The sequence below is a fragment of the Protobothrops mucrosquamatus genome, unplaced genomic scaffold (assembly GCF_001527695.2).
Source record: "Protobothrops mucrosquamatus isolate PMUCROS unplaced genomic scaffold, P.Mucros_1.0 scaffold281, whole genome shotgun sequence".
NCBI lineage: Eukaryota > Metazoa > Chordata > Lepidosauria > Squamata > Viperidae > Protobothrops > Protobothrops mucrosquamatus.
This window is the reverse complement of record NW_015386625.1, coordinates 599,897-619,394: the sequence shown is the minus strand read 5'-3', so window position 1 is coordinate 619,394 and position 19,498 is coordinate 599,897. Positions and strand designations below refer to the sequence as shown.

The following is a 19,498-nucleotide window of genomic DNA, read 5'->3' as shown; positions in this document are numbered from 1 at the left end:
TGCAAAGCTCTTGTCCCTTCTCAGCTCTTTATTTTTGTTCTTCTAATATCAAAAGGTCCCACGGTGCAAAGCCAAGCCAACAATGCTTCTAAGAGGCCTCAGAAGCATTCTTAAAAAATATAAATGGTGGGTTTCTGATTACCTGTTCAGGAAAGTTATAAAGATATGCTAGAGTGGCCACAAATATTCTACAGGGCTAGAGGGAACCCTGAGGAGCAATCTCATTAACTTGTCTTCTGGTAAATGGATATGTTGTAATTGGTCATATCTATCATGGATCAATTTTATGAAGAGGTAAGCTCCCACATGATAACCATTTTGTGAGAAACACAACCTGACCTCATAATTGTATCCAATATCTAGTCATAAAAGTGTCTCTCCCCATCAAGTAGGAGGAAGTGTTGACGCATGCCTGCCTTTTCATTAAAATAATCTTTTAATAAAAGAAAGAAAGCAACAGAAAAGTTACATGGGGAACAAAGAGTGACAGAGCCAAAGATACAAAATGCCTATCTCCAAGATAAAGACAATACTAGCCATCCCAGAAAGTTTCTTTAATGTGGTCTTTGGCTGTAAACCCAATGCCAACAGTTATGGGCTTTCTCACAGGGAACTCTTTTTAATATGACTAACAATAGACATTCTTGAAACTCCTGATTTTATGAGCTAACAGGAGGGGAGTTAACTGACTGAGGAAATCAGATTTGTCAGAAGGAATTAAAAAACAGAAGACCAAGAGGCAGGAAGGAAAAAGAAGAAGCAGTCTGCAAATTCCAGAACTAGAAATATTATTATTCCTCTGCTTTGATTTGTAATTATATATTATTGCTTTAGATACAAGTAGAGAAGAAACATGAATACAAATAAAACAAAACATAAAACCAGATGAAAGCAGCAAAAGCTAAATCACACAGAATGATCTGGGAAAAAGTACATAGAATTTGTAAGTCGCCCAGGGTTACCTTGAGCAGCCTATACATTTTATATAAAAAAAATTAAAATGTACATACAAATACAAGAAAACGTACATTCACAAAAGACTTGCTGCAGCACAGTTTGTAAATCACAAAGTGAACCTTGATCACAACAAAAGATATTACCTAATATTTCCTTTATGCTGATAAAGAGACTATTCAAAGACCGAGAGGTGATAAAAACTAATCAAATTTGGTATACAGTATATTGAAAATAAAACAGGAACGTTTGAAGTTTTTTGGGGAGAACTCTTTTTGGAAGGGCAAATCCAAAATTCTCATGTAGAAAAATTCAAAAACGTTGGCATATTATTTAGCAACTCTTTGGCACTTTTAAATCTCACTTCTTCCCAAGGCCACTGTTTCCCATAATCAGAATCTTCAACCCATAAGAAGGTACTGAGGGAATTGACCAAAGCATATGTAGTGATATACCTTCAGAATTTATTATTATTTAAAAGTTGTTAAAATTATTTCCCACCTCTCTCATTGTGGGGCTATTCTAGGTGGCTTACAACAGTAGAAATGGAGAAATGAAAAGAAATGTAAACATAACGGTAGCAAAATAATGAAACCATGAAATAAACAAACCATGAAAATACAGAAAGATGAGATTAAAGAAGCAGGAAATGCTGAGAGGGAAGGTGAGTTTTGCTAACAATCTAGCAGACGCCTCCCGTGTGATGGCTGCATCTCAAGCCAAAGACTGACAACAACAACCAGCCTTTTAAAAACATCCACTGAGAATTCCAGTAGACTCCAATAAATAAATAAGTAAATCTTGTTTTAAGACAGTAATACAAACATTTAATGCTGGTTTTAAAATAGTAATAAATGCATTTAGAGGTACTTAAAACCTGAGGGTGTTTTCTACTCCTAATTTTTTGGGACAGTCTTCATGTGTATTTCAGCATAGCTGTTTAAATTGTCAATAAAATGTAAGCTTGGTCTCTAAAAATACTTTGTCTAACACATTCAAACCTGTAAGGGTTTTTGAGGCAGCCAACACATCTGCTTCTAACAATAAGAGTAACCAATGCTTCATATACTTCCGTTCAGCTATTTTTGGCAAATCATATTTTCTGGAAAAACATGTAAGAGATCTTCTGCCTCAGTCTGTGAAAATTGCTCAAGGTATCTTGGTGAAAGACTTGTTAGAATTTTGTCTCTCATTATAAAGAGTTGAACTACATACAGGAAAGATTGCGTGGCTGAAATACAAGTGGCCCTTAATGTCCCCTCACTCAGTGACTGTTATAATGGTGCTGAACAAGTCCTCATTTTGCAGCCATTGCAGTGTCCCCCATGATCGTGTGATCACAGTCTGACTGCTCAGTGTCCAGTTCACAACTGCAATGGTTGCACCATCTCAACAATCATAGAATTACGATTTGCAAACTTCACTGCTGGCTTCCAATAAGCCAAATCAAAGATGAAACCTGCAGAAGGTAGCAAATGGTGATGCGACATTGCCCTTAACAACCGAGGGGATTTCTTCCACGGGAAGAAAAATTATCGAAGTAATCAATCATTAGAAAACATGGAATTTAACTGGAAAGAAATGAATTGAGTGCCAATAATTCAGTAAGTTCAAATTGATACACAGTGGATTTCAGTGTTAGATTCTGTAACTTAAGACAGTCCTAAATAAATAGAAAAAGGAAGACATATTTGGGGTAAATTTGACATACTCACCCCCACCACAGGTTGCTGAGCAATCTGACTGCACCATCACCCAGGAGTAGCTATGCCTTTTTGTGAATATCTTGTTCTCATTATTCACCTTAGATAAGGTATACCGCCACGAAATGCCAGGATTTTTCCCTTGTAACAGCACCTAATTATCATAAGAGGAAGAAAATGATGGCGCACCCATAACTTCTAAAGGCAAGTCATTCTACTGATTAGTTGTTCTCAATGACAGGAAACTACTTCTTAATTCTAGTTGAATCTCTCTTTAATGAGCTTCCACTCATTGCTTCCTATCTCCTGTGGTGGGTTCCTATTGAACTTTCATCCTAGGAATTTGGTACAAACAAAAAAGGGAACACAGCTTTTTGCCTGCCTTTGCTCACTTACCCTCTGCTCATAAATGCAATACAAACTGCTGATTTTGTGGAATACACACATCTGTCTTTTTCATAATGGCCATGTAATTAGACAGAGGTGTCAATAATGAACATATTGGACAGCTAATAGGGGGCAGGGGGTCTATCCATTTTTTCAGTTGTGGCTTTTCCTGGAGGTGGGCTCTGGCATCAGTAAAACTGCCCTTATTGCCTTCTGATTAAATTACTGCAATAAACTCTATAGGGAGCTGCAGCAGACTATTTTCCTGTCAATGAAAATTGTGGTCTCAACCTTGACGTGTTACTATAATTTCATTAAGTATATGGACTATTATACATCCCTGCTTTAGAGTGAGACCGCTTTTTATTCACTCTTGTCCATCTCGGATGATACAGAAGAACTGAAGAAAACAAGTTAAGATTTTGGTGATAATAAGTTTGAAATTAATGCATTAAGAATGTTTAATGACATGCGTTGATACAACAACAACAAGATTCTGCAATTTCTGGCCATTTATAATCTACGTGCAAACAATGGAAGATTTTGTAAACACAATCACTTTAAATTAGGGACAAGTCTCTTTCTCATTCGTATCTCTTTCACATATGTTCGTTCATAATTCTTGTTTCTATTATTCATGAATTAATTGGCAAAAAAAATCCCCTAAGTCCTAGGTAAAGCTTCACGTGCAAATATAATTTATTTGCATTCTTATTTTTCTTTTTAATTACTTTATAAAGCCATAGGATTTAGCTGCTTCTTCAAGAAAAATAAAAGCTGTAATATCAATGTATTTAATAGTAAACCTCCCCATTTGATTAATCTGTGCAAGGTGAATTCCAATTATGTCTTTGTTTTAAAGATGGATTCAATGGACAGAAACATGGTACACTGCCAATATCAACTGGACTAAATCTATGGAGGGATGTAGAATGTAAAAGAGAACTAATAAGGAAAAGTTTCATGGGATAAAAATAAAAATCAAGATTAATTAACATTTTTAAAGTCAAGACATTCAGACTCGAAAAATCTGCATGTAGGCGGAGGTGGAGATCACATGGAGGGGAAATGATGTAAAACAACGTCAAATGTTACTCCCAAAAATGAGGGGTGTCCAAGTCCAGAGACACTGAACCTATAACATCTGAGTAGTTTGCTATTGACTACTTGTACAGCAAATTGTGTGGTTTGGGATGGTAAAAGGAAAAAAGAAAAATTGGAAGAATGATATGTTTTCCAGTTCTATTTCAGTCCACGAATTCTGGGAGCGCTCCAACATGGAAATTCATGACCTAGTCCAGACGTATACTGTATATCCATTCAGAAAAACTAATAGCTTGGCTTTCTGATTTATTGCAAGTTTTAGTATTGAGAAATCAGACAGATGTAATGTAACGTATGAGGTTTTTTTTTAATTAAAAAAAAAGAGATGTAGTCAGCTTCCACATCCACTCTTGTGACAATACCAACTCTAAAACATTCAAAAATGGTTGATTATTAGTTACATTTCAAGACTGTGGAATATAGGTTTAGATGATACAAAGATAGATGTAGATGTAGATTAAATATAAATATGAAGAAGCAGTTTGGATATCTCCGTAGCTTTTAATATAATCCATTTTTAAAGTCAAGAGTTGGGGTTGTGACTCTGTCATGGTTTTATTCCTGTTACTCAAATAGTAGCACACCGAAGGGCAGTAATCCTGGGGGACTACGTCAGTATCAAAGCTTGAGTTGGACTAGAACAGGGCTTTTCAACCTTTTCACCCATTGTACCACTTTTAGGATATGGCAGTATCCGAGTACCACCAGTCGCCTAGCAAGGTGTCAAACACTTGATGACCCCCCCAAAAAAGGAAAAAACTGATGAAGTACAGGTAGTTCTCGACTTACAACAGTTCGCTTAGTGACTGTTCGAAGTTACAATGGCACTGAAAAAAGTGCCCCCCAAGGCACAGCCGAGCAAGACACCTGCCTGCCTGCCTGCCTGCCCGGTGGCGCTCTTCCTCCTGTCCAAGGTTTTCATTGTTGTGAGCATTTCTGTTGAGGATTGGCAGCGCAGGTGGGGTGGGGGTGTTTGGTTTTTATTCCCCCCCCCCTGTCTGTTGGGAGGTTGCAGCAGGTTTTGGTTACTTCACATGACCCTCGGACACTGTGACCATCATAAATATGAATCAGTTGCCAAGCATCTGAATGTAAATCACAAGACCCTGGAGATGTTGGGAGGAACAGGAATTGTACAGGGCTGGGTCAAAACTTCATATGGATGACGTTCAACTAGATTTCTCTTTTTATCTTCATCCCATGCCGTTTCCCTGACTGGCACTGCCAGATACTAGATTGCAATCTAAATGAAATCTAAACTATTAAAACTGAATCCAGACATCTAAGTATTTGGTGAAGGGAGTTCTGGATGAGAAGGATCTGAGATTCTTGTGCTGTTCCTGAACACTCAGATTAGGGGAGGTGGCCAAGAACAGTTATGAACATTTGTTGATGATTTCCAACTACACCCTGTCTCTAAAGGCTAAGTCTTTTCCTTATATTGTTTACTCGCTATTTAGATTTGTAGGAGACTCCTCATTGAGGTATCTTTAATTTGCAGTGGGTTCAAAACGTGGCAGGAAAAGCTCGGTCGGGAGTCTCTTGGTAGGAGTAGCTAACATTTAATTTGGCTGGTAATAACATCAGGATATCTGTTATTTTCATATGGTTCTGATGTTATTTGCTGGCCCTATTGTTTAAAGAGCTGCCCTTCACGTTCAGAGCATGGTGGATATCATTGAGCAATATTAGGTCACAGCAGTTAAAAAAATAGAAAATTAACTTGAAGTTTGCCACAGAAACACATTATCAAGCCCTTCTAAAAACCCAATATTTTTTTAGTCTTCCAGCTTCAGCAAGGAGACAGAAACGCCCAGTTGCAGTTAAGCAAGGTTTGCATGGCTATGAAACAAATAACAGAATAACAGCCTTAGAAGGGACCTTGGAGGTCATCCAGTCCAACCCCCTGCTCAGGCAGGAAACCCTCTACCACTTCAGACAAGTGGTTGTCCAATCTCTTCTTAAAAACGTCCAGTGTTGGAGCATTCATAGCTTCTGAAGGCATTTTGTTCCACTGGTTAATTGTCCTCAATTCTTAGGAAATTTCTCCTTAGTTCTAGGTTGCTTCTTGTTGGTTTCCATCCATTGATGATAATAATAATAATTATTAATAATAATAATAATAATAATAATAATAATAATAATAATAATAATAATAATAATAATAATAATAATAATAATAATAATAATAATAATAATAATAATAATAATAATAATAATAATAATAATAAAATAAAGTTGGAAGGGACCATGGAGGTCATCGAGTTCAACCCCCTGCTCAGGCAGGAAACCCTACACCATTTCAGACAAATGGCTGTCCAGTCTCTTCTTAAAAACTTCCAGTGTTGGAGCATTCACCACTTCTGGAGGCAGGTTGTTCCACTGGTTAATTGTTCTAACTGTCAGGAAGTTTCTCCTCAGTTCCAGGTTGCTTCTCTCCTTGATCAGTTTCCACCCATTGCTTCTCGTCCTGCCTTCAGACGCCTTGGAGAATAGCTTGACTCCCTCTTCTTTGTGGCAGCCCCTGAGATATTGGAACACTGCTATCATGTACCCCCTCGTCCTTCTCTTCGTTAAACTAGACATACCCAATTCCAGCAACCATTTTTGTCCTGGTTTTATCCTGAGTGGCTATGAAACTACAAAGCACATCATATTCATGTTCCTTTATTAAGACAGAACTACCGTCAAGCTGCCTTCTATACAGAAACGAATTACTACAGAAGACATCAAACTAATGCTTGGCATACATCTCGCATGTTGCCATTCACTGTGACACAAGCACATTTGCTTCTGAAATATTTATTGAAGGAGAAGAGAATTTCAGTTGAAATTTTCAGGGCTGGAACATAGTGTTCTTGTACTTATTTACTGACCAAGTGCCCAAAGACGAGAAAGGAAAAAATCCTGTCTTTCATTATACAAGCATCTCTCCATTAAATCCCAAGGGAAGTCATCTATGAAATCTATTCCCAAAGGCCTTTTTTTTCAGATTCTGAATTGTGGGTGATCTGAAATATTTCAGAGGGAAGATGCATCCCAGAAAAACCAAAATTCCAACACAGCAAAGCAGCTTACCCCAAAAAAGAAAAAAACGATCAAGAGAAATGCAAAAGAATTGTTCCAAATTAGAAGGAGCTTTAGAAACAGAAGCCTCTTTCTCAGGAGAAAAAGAAAACACTTCTGTTGATTGCAAGGTGGATTTCATCACAGCATTAGATAAAATAACTCTGGCTACAATAGTGTGAAGTGTTCGAGTTCCAAAACAATCCCCTTTCTGGTAATACAATACCAGAGGTTAGCAAATACTGCCGTGTGACGAAAAATGACAATTTTGAAAAGGTTTCCAAGCCCTTCCATCTACTTACCTGGAGAGATTCCAGATAGAAACATCCCAGCCAACTGGCATTAGTTCTTACATTTACAGCTGGCAAACAATCTCTTTAAACATTTCCAGGTTTTCTACACAACTGTTTAATGTCTACCTTTAATACACCACCACCTGACTTCAGGCACAATGCACAACAGCTCTGACCACAGGGCTTTATACATTCAAAACCACAGATTTGACAGCTAAGATTTGCCAAACCTGTTCATAAGAATACATCTTTTGCTCAGGGCTTCAGGAAGCTTAAACAATGGACAAACTGAAATCTCTTACCAATAGAATATTTGTAGCTCAGAGTTGAACTGTGAGGTCCTTGATGTTCTCTAAGCTCTCCGAAATCTCTTAATTAAATACTTTTTTTTCCTTTTCCTGCCAATTTTGACTTGTTTTGAGACTTCAGGCCATAAATATCCTTGACCAAATAAGTATCTATTTCTTTTTTCTTCCTCAGGTATTTACCAATGTACAAATAGATATGTACATTGGCAAGCCAGTTGAGCAATTCTTTTAACACGTATGTCAACACTGACTTTAGTATGTCAACTTCTTATAGAGATTTTAGTTAGAATTATGCAGCTGGATCTGACCTGCCAGATCATATATTACATTGAATATATGTTATGAATGCATGTTTTGAGATTTGCTGCATCAGCAAATACAGAATTAAACTACAGAGCAATTATGGGCATGAAGAATATTTTTTCACACCCCACGAACAAAGCCACTGGATGGGAGAATAGCAGAAATATAGACAGGTTGAAGCATATGGAAGGAAGGAGGCAGGGAGGAAGGAAGGAAGGAAGCTGAGGGAGGGAAGAAACCACTGAACATGTTATAGGTTTTGCCCAAACTGACTTTGGTGCAGATGTTGGACAATTGCAAGCTGACTTCAAAGTAGGAGAATCTGTTTGCAAAGTGAGCAAAGTATGCATCCGTAAGGAACTCGGGTCTACTCAAAAAGAGTGAAACATATTTTTTGGGAGTTGTATTACAAGGTTGAACTCCTAAATGTTTATTTTTTAAAAAAAACAGTTATCTTCTAATGCATACCTAGGTTGCTAGAGGGTAAGGGAGTCACATAAAAAAGTTTATGGGCATACAAAGTTGAAATTATACATATGCACACATCCTTGCTGATGGCAGATGGGAGAGAGGATTTTGTATCTCATCTGGAGCATGCATATGGCATCAGATAGCAGGTACTGTAGGGCCCTGAGTGGTACTTAGTGATATGGATGGGGGTCACCTGTTCCCCTTCCTGAGTGACTTAGTGCTGTTTATATTTCCCAGCTGGGCTGGCTGTGAACTGCTGCATTTTAAATACCTTCTAGTGACCCAGGTAATGCTGTAACAGATCAAGGTCAAAAAGTCAAAATGACAGGCCCTTCACCCCATCCCACTGTGACAGAGAAAAGAAAACATTTTGGATGGTGATGGTTTCCAGAAGTCAAGACAGCACTACAGTGAAATTTGCCAAGAATCTTTCTGAACCTATATGTTAGGTAGCAAATAGGATGTCAGGATCAGACCATGTTATCTTGCTTTTATCCCTTGAATTTGAATCACAGATAATACTTGCCAGGAAAGCCAAATCGTTTCCAGAGCAGAGTGGGAGGTCAGCTAATCAGAAGCAAAAAAGAAAGATTTTAAAGATTCCCTCCAATCTTTATCGAATATTTTTTATGAAAGCAGACGCTTTAAAAGGGTTTTCATCCAGAAAATTTTCTTGAAATCTCAAAGTAAGAAGGGGGTTATGCACCTTGATTTGTTGGGAAGACTTTTTAAGTGCAAACTTTAAAAATAATATGAACAACTGAGAATTCACACAAGCCTGTACTGTACAATGCCCAAAGAAAAAATAACTTTTTAAAAGTTTCCCTCTAGGATTTCCTTTTTCTTTCTCATGAAATGCATTTGTCACCCCGTCTTCCTTTATAAGTATGTGGTAAATATATTCATTTAAGGCATGGAGCATATCTAGTCTCTTTCACTGAATCAGAACATTTTTATCCCTTACAATGAATTTACATCTGTATCTCATAAATACTGTAGCTTTTGCTCTCACCATTCTCTTTAGGGAAAATCAAAACTAATTTGTCAACCAGTAGCTAATAATAAAAGTAGAGCTTTGAAAGCCCACATTGCATATTACTCAGTAATTGGTATACTAGCAAAAACTTCTTCTACCAGGTTCCCTTCACAAGGGGAGAAGCAATCGGAATGATTTATTGATTTTAATTAGCCAACCTTTCCCAGTTAGAAAGTAAATTCTTTTTTCTGTTGAATGATTGCCACCTTAAGTGTTCCATCCATCTCTTCCAGGTTACAGTAGAGAACATACTTATTTTATGGTGGGATTTGTAATTTCCTTCTTCAATATTGGACAGGTTTTTTGAAGCTGTGATGCGTATATTAATTCTGTGAGATGTCATCATCTTTAAAAAAAAAACAACCCAGCTGCTTCTGCATATGGTAGTAACATCCAGAAAGATAGAAACAGATGGTTTGAGTAAATCACCCTTAGTCTTACCTCTGCAGTGCCTGCAGAAATTGAATATTCAGTATAAAGAAATATGATATAGGTAATACCATATGGTTCAAAAGAGGCTCTGACATACATTTCATTTCCATAATTCTTTCTCTGATTGCGTTCTCATCTAAAGCAGGATGAGACAGTCCGCTCAATAAGTTGAGTTATTATCTTTTCTTCTTCTTAAGACGTTACTTTTGAAGGCTGGATTGTAGCACAGACAATAATAACTTCCTATCCAGCCAGCCTCTAAGCCCACAGTTTTTAGAACAAGAACTAAAAATTAAAACCAAATGACCTTAAATTACCTCCACCAGGATCTCCCCCCCAAAAAAGCACTTAACTGGATTGCAATAATAATAAAAGTATTTCACATGTCTTCACTTAGGAAGACACAACTATATTACCAAAACCATATGCCAAAGACTGATATTGCTTACAGTGCCAGATTATAGCTGCTATAATTTAGCACATATCCATAACACTACTTCTATTTTCTCCTCCAGTCATAATCGTGGATTTTCGAGTTTTAGAAAGAAGCTATAGATCAGTTTCCCATCTCTTTAGTCAACTCATATTGTCTGCATGTTTGCCTCTTTAGGAATGACGGGCAAGAAAATCGTTTCCTGGGTTTATTTATTCTATTTGGTGGTGCAGTAGCTAGAATGCAGTATTGCAGGCTAACTCACTGCTCACTCCAGGAGTTCGATTCTCACTGGCTCCAGGTTGACTCAACCTTCCATCCTTCCAAGGTGGGTAAAATGAGGACCTAGATTGTTGGGGGCAATATGCTGACTCTGTAAACTGCTTAGAGAGGGCTGTAAAGTGCTATAAAGCGGTATATAAGTCTATGTGCTATTGCTACTTACATCCAACTTTTAAGGTGGCTTGCATGGACGTCTTTCCTACTTTTTTTCCCCACACACAACAAGCCCGGGAACTGAGTTAATTTTCCAGTGTTGGATGCTTCCCAGGTCTCCTATGCTTTGATTAGTCTCAAAGCAAAATATCAGAAGAGAATCCCTCCCATCGGGCTTTTTCTGGTTAGAAAACTGCAAAAGTCAAGGAGGTCTTGGGATGAAAACTACAGAAAACTAAACCAGCGCCCTTCGGTCTTTCACGTGATAATTGGCTTGAATGATTTTATTACATTTTATTTGCTCAACCTACAAGCTGCTCCAGTTATCCAAATGACTCTCGGTGACCTGCAATCTATGAAAATCCTCAGACAGGTAGAAAGAAATGAATAGATAGCAACAACAAAAAGCAAGTCATGTTTGTTATTTCATGAGAAGGACCAAGAAACAAAATCTCAGGGTCAGTACAGGTTCAGAAAGCTCCTTGACCCAAATTGTAAGACATACAAGGCACTATCTTTCTTTTTTTCATCTGGTAACCAGAAGATGTCAACCATCTTAATTGATATCTCTGAAATCCCTGAAGGACCAGAGATAAATAAATAGAGCTTGCCCATTGTCAATTTTTTTTAAAAAAAGCTGCATGTTTTTCTGTTACATCCAAAAGAGGGTTAGGATTTTTTCTGCAAACAATTTACTCTGCAGGATACAATCTGGGTTGAGGGTGCAGAGTGTGTGTCTAACACTCTGCTAGGGAGAAGTTCCAGCTAGGACTCCAGCACAAGTCCAAAAGCTCAGAAAACTAAACCTCTGGTCCTGACCCAGATTGAATCCTGGAACATTGTCCCGGGACACATATCTTCGCTTTCATTTATGACAATGTACTTTGGTGGACAATGGCTACACCATTGTAGATTTGTCAGGGATATTTCTAAAACAAACTTCAAGAAGAAAATATAAGAGTAGTACACTTACTTCAAAGATGAGTGTCTCATTAGTTGGGCCAGATGCTGACAGCTTCTCTGGATGGCTAAAAGGCCGTTGATAATCAAACATTGTTCCAGCAAAGTAAAATTTTCCAGGCCAGTCAACTGTCCAGTCCTTGGTTAGGTAATATTTCTTATTCAAATTGCGGACTGCAAGGTAGCTGCTAGAAATTAGCAATTCTTGAATTTCAATACTGCGAGCTCCCGCGGGAATTGTAACAATGGGATAATAATCTAGAGACAGAAAAAGGATCAGTTGGTTACAGGTGTGTCAGAAACTTTTCCTTTTTACTTAAAAGCAGGTTTCTATCATCATTTTACCCCTGTAACGTTAATATTTATCGTGGTTAATAATTTGAGTTGTATCCTAACTTTCCTCCTTCTGCAGCAGGGGAAAAAAAGATTCACAAATCCCATCATGGGAAACTCAAAAGACATCTTCAAATGGTCTGAGCATAAGTTAGTAACACATCAGAAAACCTATTTGAAGAGAAAGAACAGAAAAATGAATGAACAGATTTTGGCACAACTCTAATAAGAGCTGTGGTGGCACAGTGGTCAAAATGCAGTATTGCAGGCTAACTCTGCTATTGCCAGCAGTTCAATCCTCAAGATTGACTCAGCCTTCCATCCTTCTGAGGTCAGTAAAATGAGGACTCAGATTGTTGTGGGGCAATATGCTGACTCTAAACCACTTAGAGAGGGCTGTAAAGCACTGTGAAGTGGTATATAAGTCTAAGTGCGGTTGCTAGTTCAATAGTGGAACCCAGTTCCCAAAGAAACAGTGAATTACCCTTTGCTGGATATCTTTTAGAAGAAGCATGGCCCAATTCAGAAAAATGTTAAACTGATGCCTTCAGTGTACAAGGGACTGCGTGGTTAAACTTTCAATTTTATGATTCTATCATTTTAAGACCTCCAACTGTACATGCAAAGTGTTTGTTTTTTCCAGCAAGCATTTACAATACTTATTGGGGCAACATTTACTTGATCTGCAGGATGTCTGGGATGGTAGCTACTATACCAGTCTCTCTCCAAGCTTGGGTTTTCCAATTAAATATTTGGTTGTAAGCATACAAAGACTGTCACAGAAAAGTTATGACGAAACATTGACTTAATTACAGAGGGAAATTATGTTCTTACTGTTAGTTTTATGCTGGGTTAAATAATGGCCTGAGTAGAATGTACATGAAGAATTGTCTCCTTTGCAAACTCCACAAGCATCCAAAGCAGCTTTGGATCCAAGGTGATAATCACACCCCACTTGCTGCAACAAGAACAGAGAATGAGTGAAAGAGCAACAGGTAGAAGAAAGCTGTTGCTTGTCGTTCTGTCCATCTATCTGTCCATCCATTTATGAAGGTCTGCTGCTCCTTCACTTGAAAAAGAAGCTAATGGGTTCACGCAACATCTAAACAGCCTTAATAATGGCTGTTTAAAGCTTACCTAGTATATACTGCCCCAAAACACACGTAGTATTATGACTTGGTTCACACAACTTCTTGACACATTGGCTGAGTTACATATCAGGATGACATGCTGATCCTTAAATTACCCAACCTTGTTTTATGTGAGCCTATCGTGCTGGGCATTCCTATTCTGCGAATCCTTCTGACTTTACTCAGAAGCAGCTCTATAAGATGTTCAACGGAGAATAGCTTAACTTATAGGTCAACAACATTTGCAACAGACTTTTTCACATGATGATGTTATAAGCAAAGTATATGCTTTACAGCTGAGCTAAAAAAAAAGTTATACTGAACAGAATGCTGACTTTCATCTTACTTCACAAACCCCATCAATGCACACATCTTCTTTATACAGTGAGCAGAGGGTCCCGTCCTTTACGCGGTTCGACATGGCAAAGAAAAAGTCAAAATCTTCTGCTGTACAGTAGAGTTTGCAGCGATCTTCCTCTGAAAAGACACGAAAAATGTCCGATAAAATATTCCGAACTTACTTGACTTGCTGACCAGACTTGCAATGCAATGGAAGAAGCAAAAGCCCTATGCTGTGTTCATACTCCTTTGAACTACTTGCTAGACTGCAATATCTTTTAATATGGGTTGAAACAGCTTTTCTGACTTTTACTTCCACCCAAACTGCAAATTTGCTTTATTAATCCCTCCCCAGATTGAAAGCGAGTATCTGGGACCATCTTTTTCAAGATAAGTGCTTAGATGAAGATCACTTGGCTGAGGCATCTGTCTTACAAAGTTGGACGGTAAGCATGCAATTATCAAGGACAGAGCATCTTCTGTCTAGATCAGGGGTCTTCAAACGTGGCCCTTTTATGACTTGTGGACTTCAACTCCCAGAATTCCTCAGCCAGACGCACGTGCCTGGCTGAGGAATTCTGGGAGTTGAAATCCACAAGTCATAAAAGGGCCAAGTTTGAAGACCCCTGGTCTAGATATTCGCTATACAAAATCATCAGTGAGCTGACATCAGCCTGATTTTTAACATCTTTTTGAAGTGGTGCATGTTTTCAAGGCGGTGCTTTGATTTGAAGGCCCACCTAAAAAGCTGCCTCACAAAGCAACGCAAAGGAAATGTCAAACTGCAGATCACAGCAGTTAAGTTGGTAACATGACTGTTAAGAGAATCCTGCTCCTCCATTGATTTGGCTCATGAGAAGGTCACAAAAAAGTGATCACATGCAGCCATCACAAAATCTTGATCACGTTAACTGTGGAATATTACTGCAGATTTTATTGATCCGTTATTCATTAAGGTCTGTTATAATGGCTTTAAATCAACATGTAAGATTGATCCTCATTTGATCTGGTTCACCTTCTACTTTGGTGTAGGGTTTCCATTTGTAGTACCATCCGCGAAAAGGTTTGCTATTATACTCAGCACACTGCTGGGCTCGGAAGTCAGGGCTGTTTGATGCACAGAGCTGAGTGTTGCAAAGCTGATAAATGCGACTTGAGCCTTGGCAAAACTTTCCGCCATGCTGAGGTCTGCAAAGAAAAAGATATAGAATAGATAATTAACTGCTGGATGCAGTTTCTATTGTTTAATATAAATATAAATTTAAAAAGTAAAAAAAAAATCAAATCTGTGGTGACTTGCAATGAAATTGGGGGTTTGTTTCATTTGCCTACACAATGAATTTAGTATATTTACGTTAGCAAAAAAACAAGAACAATCTGCTATTCAATACCTGATTGCTTGAGGAATAAAATTGCTGATCAACCAGAAAAATTCTCATTTATCAGGCATGTTTGCATTGGAGTAATTTATCTTATCTTCTGTGTCTACGATAGAAAGGGGCCATTGAAGGCATGCAAGCATATGAATCAAATCAAAATTTGCTAAACCAGTCTCAGATCTCTCGGTCTCTTTCTCCTTTCCTTTCCTTTCCTTTCCTTTCCTTTCCTTCCCTCCCCTTCCCTTCCCTTCCCTTCCCTTCCCTTTTAACTTAAAAGCATCGCTGGGTGGCAGGTCTCCATTTGACCGGGGTTTAAATTGAGGTCCTGGCCTGTTATGTCTTCCATCAAAATGTTCCCATAGCTGCCTTGCTAGGCAGAACATACATGTATTTGACCTGTTGTGGAAAATTATGGGATATGGGATATAATTTAGCTCAGCAGGAGATATCATTTTTAGCATCTCTCACAATTCTAGAGTCATCCTGTAACAATATTTGGAAAATGTCTATGCCAGAACTGCTTTAGATTCTTTTTTTATATATATTTTACCCCCCCTAGGATGTTTTTCTACTTATTGTCAGGGTACTCAAAGACTGCTTCCGAATTTATCTTGGTGCTATTTTTATTAATGAGATGATGGAAGCTGCTACTACAGGTATAGTCTTGCCATCATGCTGACACTTTCTTGGGTGCTTAGATTTCCAAATCAGAAAAGGCCCCATGGGGGAAATCTCCTTTCTGATATCATCTCTTGAGATGTTGTTGAACCAAGGAGAATGTAGACTTATAGCGATATGACTAATATAATAATGCACAGGAGGGTCCCTCCATGGCCCTTGGCTACCTACTGGTGAAAATGTGTAAAAAACAAAACAAAACAGCACACTCCGCCCATAAGCATTTCAGTGAATTTCTTTTCCACTTTGAAAGAAATTTCAGAACTGAATTCTCTTCCCAGCATAATAAATTTATATAATGGAGGAGAATTATTTTTTTTTGATGAAATACACTAGCCTGGAGAATCTCCAGGGTCGTACTCCTAATTTAACCCCCCACACACACAAAATCACCTGAAGTTAAATTTAGCTTCTATATATACATCATCCTGCTGCATATATTTAGAAAGCCCAGCAGCTCTTTTAGGGTGGGGCGCTGTAAAAGCGTTTTGTATGAGTTTTCGTTAAGGATGAGGCATTGTAAAATCCGATGTTTACAAGCAATTGGGACCAGAATTTTGATCGTTAAGCAAGGCAGTTGAGTGAGTTTATGACCTATTTTGTTACATTCAAATTTTGATCACATGAGGACGCTATGAGGATCATAAGTGTGAGGATCAGTCATAAGTCCCTTTTTAACTTCAAAAAAATCACTAAACAAATGATAATAAGGCAAGGGCTACCTGCATTGGATTTCTACTTGTCCCATAAGTGGTTCTAGATTGAACAAAACTGAGTTATGGTTAATGGCCCCATATCACTGATACTTTATTCAGCAAATAAGAATGTTCCAGATTTTACAGCTACGTCATTTTTCACCTGCACACAACTCCTCAATATGCATGCCATGAAGTTTCCCCCCCTGGGCTAGGTTTGGTTGAGTTGATCCAGGATTTCTTTCCTTGTATAAAATTTGCACGGATACATTATAAAGAAATGTTCGGATCGACACATAATATTTATCTGAGAAATGATGCCTAAATCCTTATATTGTTAGTCATCACCAGAAGCTAAGCCTATTACAAACCACTTGCCATCATCTCACAATATGCTATTCAGTTAAATCCATCATGGAAAGAACTTGCTAACATATAAAAGAGAGGAACCCAGGTGCCATTTGCACAATCCCAAGACTCATCTATTTGCAAAACAAGATGGAACTTGTTGCCCTGGTTTCCAGGAGTCTAATGCTATAACACTGATTTGTTTAAGAGAAAAGAAATTTTCTTCCTTTCGCTGAACAATTTGGGAAAGTATGCTCCCAAGTGATTTGACAAGTGATTTGAAACAATGGATTTAGTTTTTTTGGGTAGAAATTGTGATCTCTTTGGGAGCAGGGTAATCTTCAACTAAATAGTCCAGCCTTAAACTTCTTGGACAAGTTAATTATAGCTAGTATTCAAAGAAGGTGACTCTACTATTCCAGAAAATATCCTTCTGTAATAAATCTACTGTATGTCCAAAAAGACACTGTATAGCTGAAAAATGTACCAGAAAGGACAACCAAATTGATCAAGAAGCTGTAGCTAGAATAAAAGCAACATTTAAGGCTGCTTAAGTTACAGTGAAGATAAGTGAAGATATGGTAGAAGTGTTTTATCCATGGACACAATATTAGAAATTCTCTGATTTCTAATGTACTGAATGCAGAAAATTCAGGACTGGTAAAAGGAAACACCTCTGTAAATAACATAAAATTAGTCTGTGAATTCACTGCCTTTAAATGTGGGGTCAGCTACTAGTTGGAGAAGAAGGAGAAGAGAAAATAAGAAGGAAAAGGAGAATCAGATTTAGCTACAAATCTTAAATTAGTTTTTGAGGGTTGTATATCACCTCCTGAATCATGGCCAGCCTATTTTACATATCAACTGTTGGAGAACAGCAGAAGTAAAATTGCTGTGAGCTTTGCAAGTGCACCTGGCTGACCACAGTGGATGGAAATGATAAACATGACCTGATGCAGCCTTAGGGCCCCTTTGTGATTAATATATATTTTAAGATGCCACAAGGCATACTAGCTTTTGCAGCAGTGGCTAACACGGTTATTTTTCATAATAATTTATGGAGGGAAGATTTGCTCAGAGATTATCCAGGTTACAGGATGCTACTGAATACAAAGTTCTGCAAATAATATAAGTGAAGGCCACAGGTTTCCTGCATTGATTATGGACTTCCCAAGAGCGTTTGTTGAACTGCTGCATGAAACAGGTGGTTGAACTAAACTGAGCTCTGGCAAAACCTAAACGTACTGTAAGCAATAAATTTAAATCAAAGCCAACTGTACAAAAAGTACAAATTTAAATTTATACAATAGAACATGAATGTTATTTTTAACACACTTCCACGAATGAGTTTATTAAAAAACGAGTTTTCAAAAATGTTTAGAAGAACGTAGTTATTAAAAGGGATATGGTTTAATGTTTAATAAAGTTCTTTGTATTCAGTTTATGTGTGTGTGTGTGTATATAATGCAAAGAATTTTATTAAAAAGTCTGTATGCATGTGTATATATATACATATATATATTGTACATATATATACTGTATACCGTGTGTATATATACATATACATACACGTACACATATACACAAACACATACATACATATATACATACATACCGAATGCAAAGAATTCCATTGCCACCTACAGATTGCAAATCATGACATAAACCTGAGATCTCTTCCTAGCAGGGCCTTACTTGGGATTGTTGCAATGTCTCTCTTGGTAGGTGACTCCTCCCCCACAAGTCCGAGAACAGTCTGACCACATAGACCATGCTGACCACTGGCCATTCACAGGTTTGGGACCGTGGTCTCCAAATGGCACACACTGGCCCCTTCGGCACCACTGAAGGAAAGAAGAATAGGGAAAACATGTGTTGTTAGGATGACTGACTATGGCTAGCAAGGAATCCAAGCATGAGTTAGAAGCAGACATGCAATGCATGTTTCAGGGGAAGGGAAGGTGAGGGCTGGAATGGGTGCAAAAGACAAGTAAGTGGTGTCCCATGCAAATAGGCAATGACAATTAAGGATGAGGAGAGAAGTGGCACAGTAGTAAATTGCAGACTTTCATTATCTCTACTCATTCCCCATACCAGGAGGAGGAGGAAGAGGGAGAGGAGGAGGATGAGAGGAAGGGTCTGCTTATCAGCTCTGATTTTAAACATAAATACTTAAGTATGAACACTTTCACATTACAGATATTGTATGCACGCATCATAAAATCGGAAAGGAGTTCACGACTTCCGTAAGTGAATGGAGGCATCTGTCTGTAAACATAACTATGAATATACTAGCTGCGATAATGATGCTGGGGCTGCTTGCTTCTGCCCCACCGGATATGTTTCCCATATCCACTAAGAAGGATCTGAAGCCTGGATTTTGACCCTGAGGTGCAAATGCATTCTTTAAAAGTATACCAGATCTATCGGTTAGATCCCGTATTCAAAAAAAAGTAACTGCCTACTACCCCAAAAACATGCATTTCAGCCCAAAAGAGGTGTGCATTTGATTGCAGTTTCTGTAACTTACCATGTTTATTCCACACAGTGTCCCTTCGGCAGCCGGCATAAACTTTGTCTCGCATCGATGACCTACTTTATGGCACCAGAGTGATTTGCATATATCCTGAGAATATTTTTGTAAAAAACAAAGAAAGAGAGAGAGAGAGAGAGAGAGAGAGAGAGAGAGAGAGAGAGAGAGAGAGAGAGAG

General features: G+C 38.1%; 1 protein-coding gene across 1 annotated transcript in view; it reads right to left on the bottom strand.

Annotated features, from left to right (window-relative positions):
- ADAMTS18 (ADAM metallopeptidase with thrombospondin type 1 motif 18) overlaps positions 1 to 19,498 on the bottom strand; it is a 78,739-nt gene that overhangs the window by 15,327 nt on the left and 43,914 nt on the right. Inside the window, exons 11-17 of the mRNA XM_015814757.1 lie at positions 19,318 to 19,413; positions 18,483 to 18,631; positions 14,703 to 14,875; positions 13,695 to 13,825; positions 13,053 to 13,176; positions 11,899 to 12,143; positions 2,670 to 2,811 (exon numbers count right to left, since the gene is read on the bottom strand). Of these exons, the coding sequence (XP_015670243.1) occupies positions 2,670 to 2,811; positions 11,899 to 12,143; positions 13,053 to 13,176; positions 13,695 to 13,825; positions 14,703 to 14,875; positions 18,483 to 18,631; positions 19,318 to 19,413 (1,060 nt within the window). The remainder of the gene's footprint in view (positions 1 to 2,669; positions 2,812 to 11,898; positions 12,144 to 13,052; positions 13,177 to 13,694; positions 13,826 to 14,702; positions 14,876 to 18,482; positions 18,632 to 19,317; positions 19,414 to 19,498) is intronic.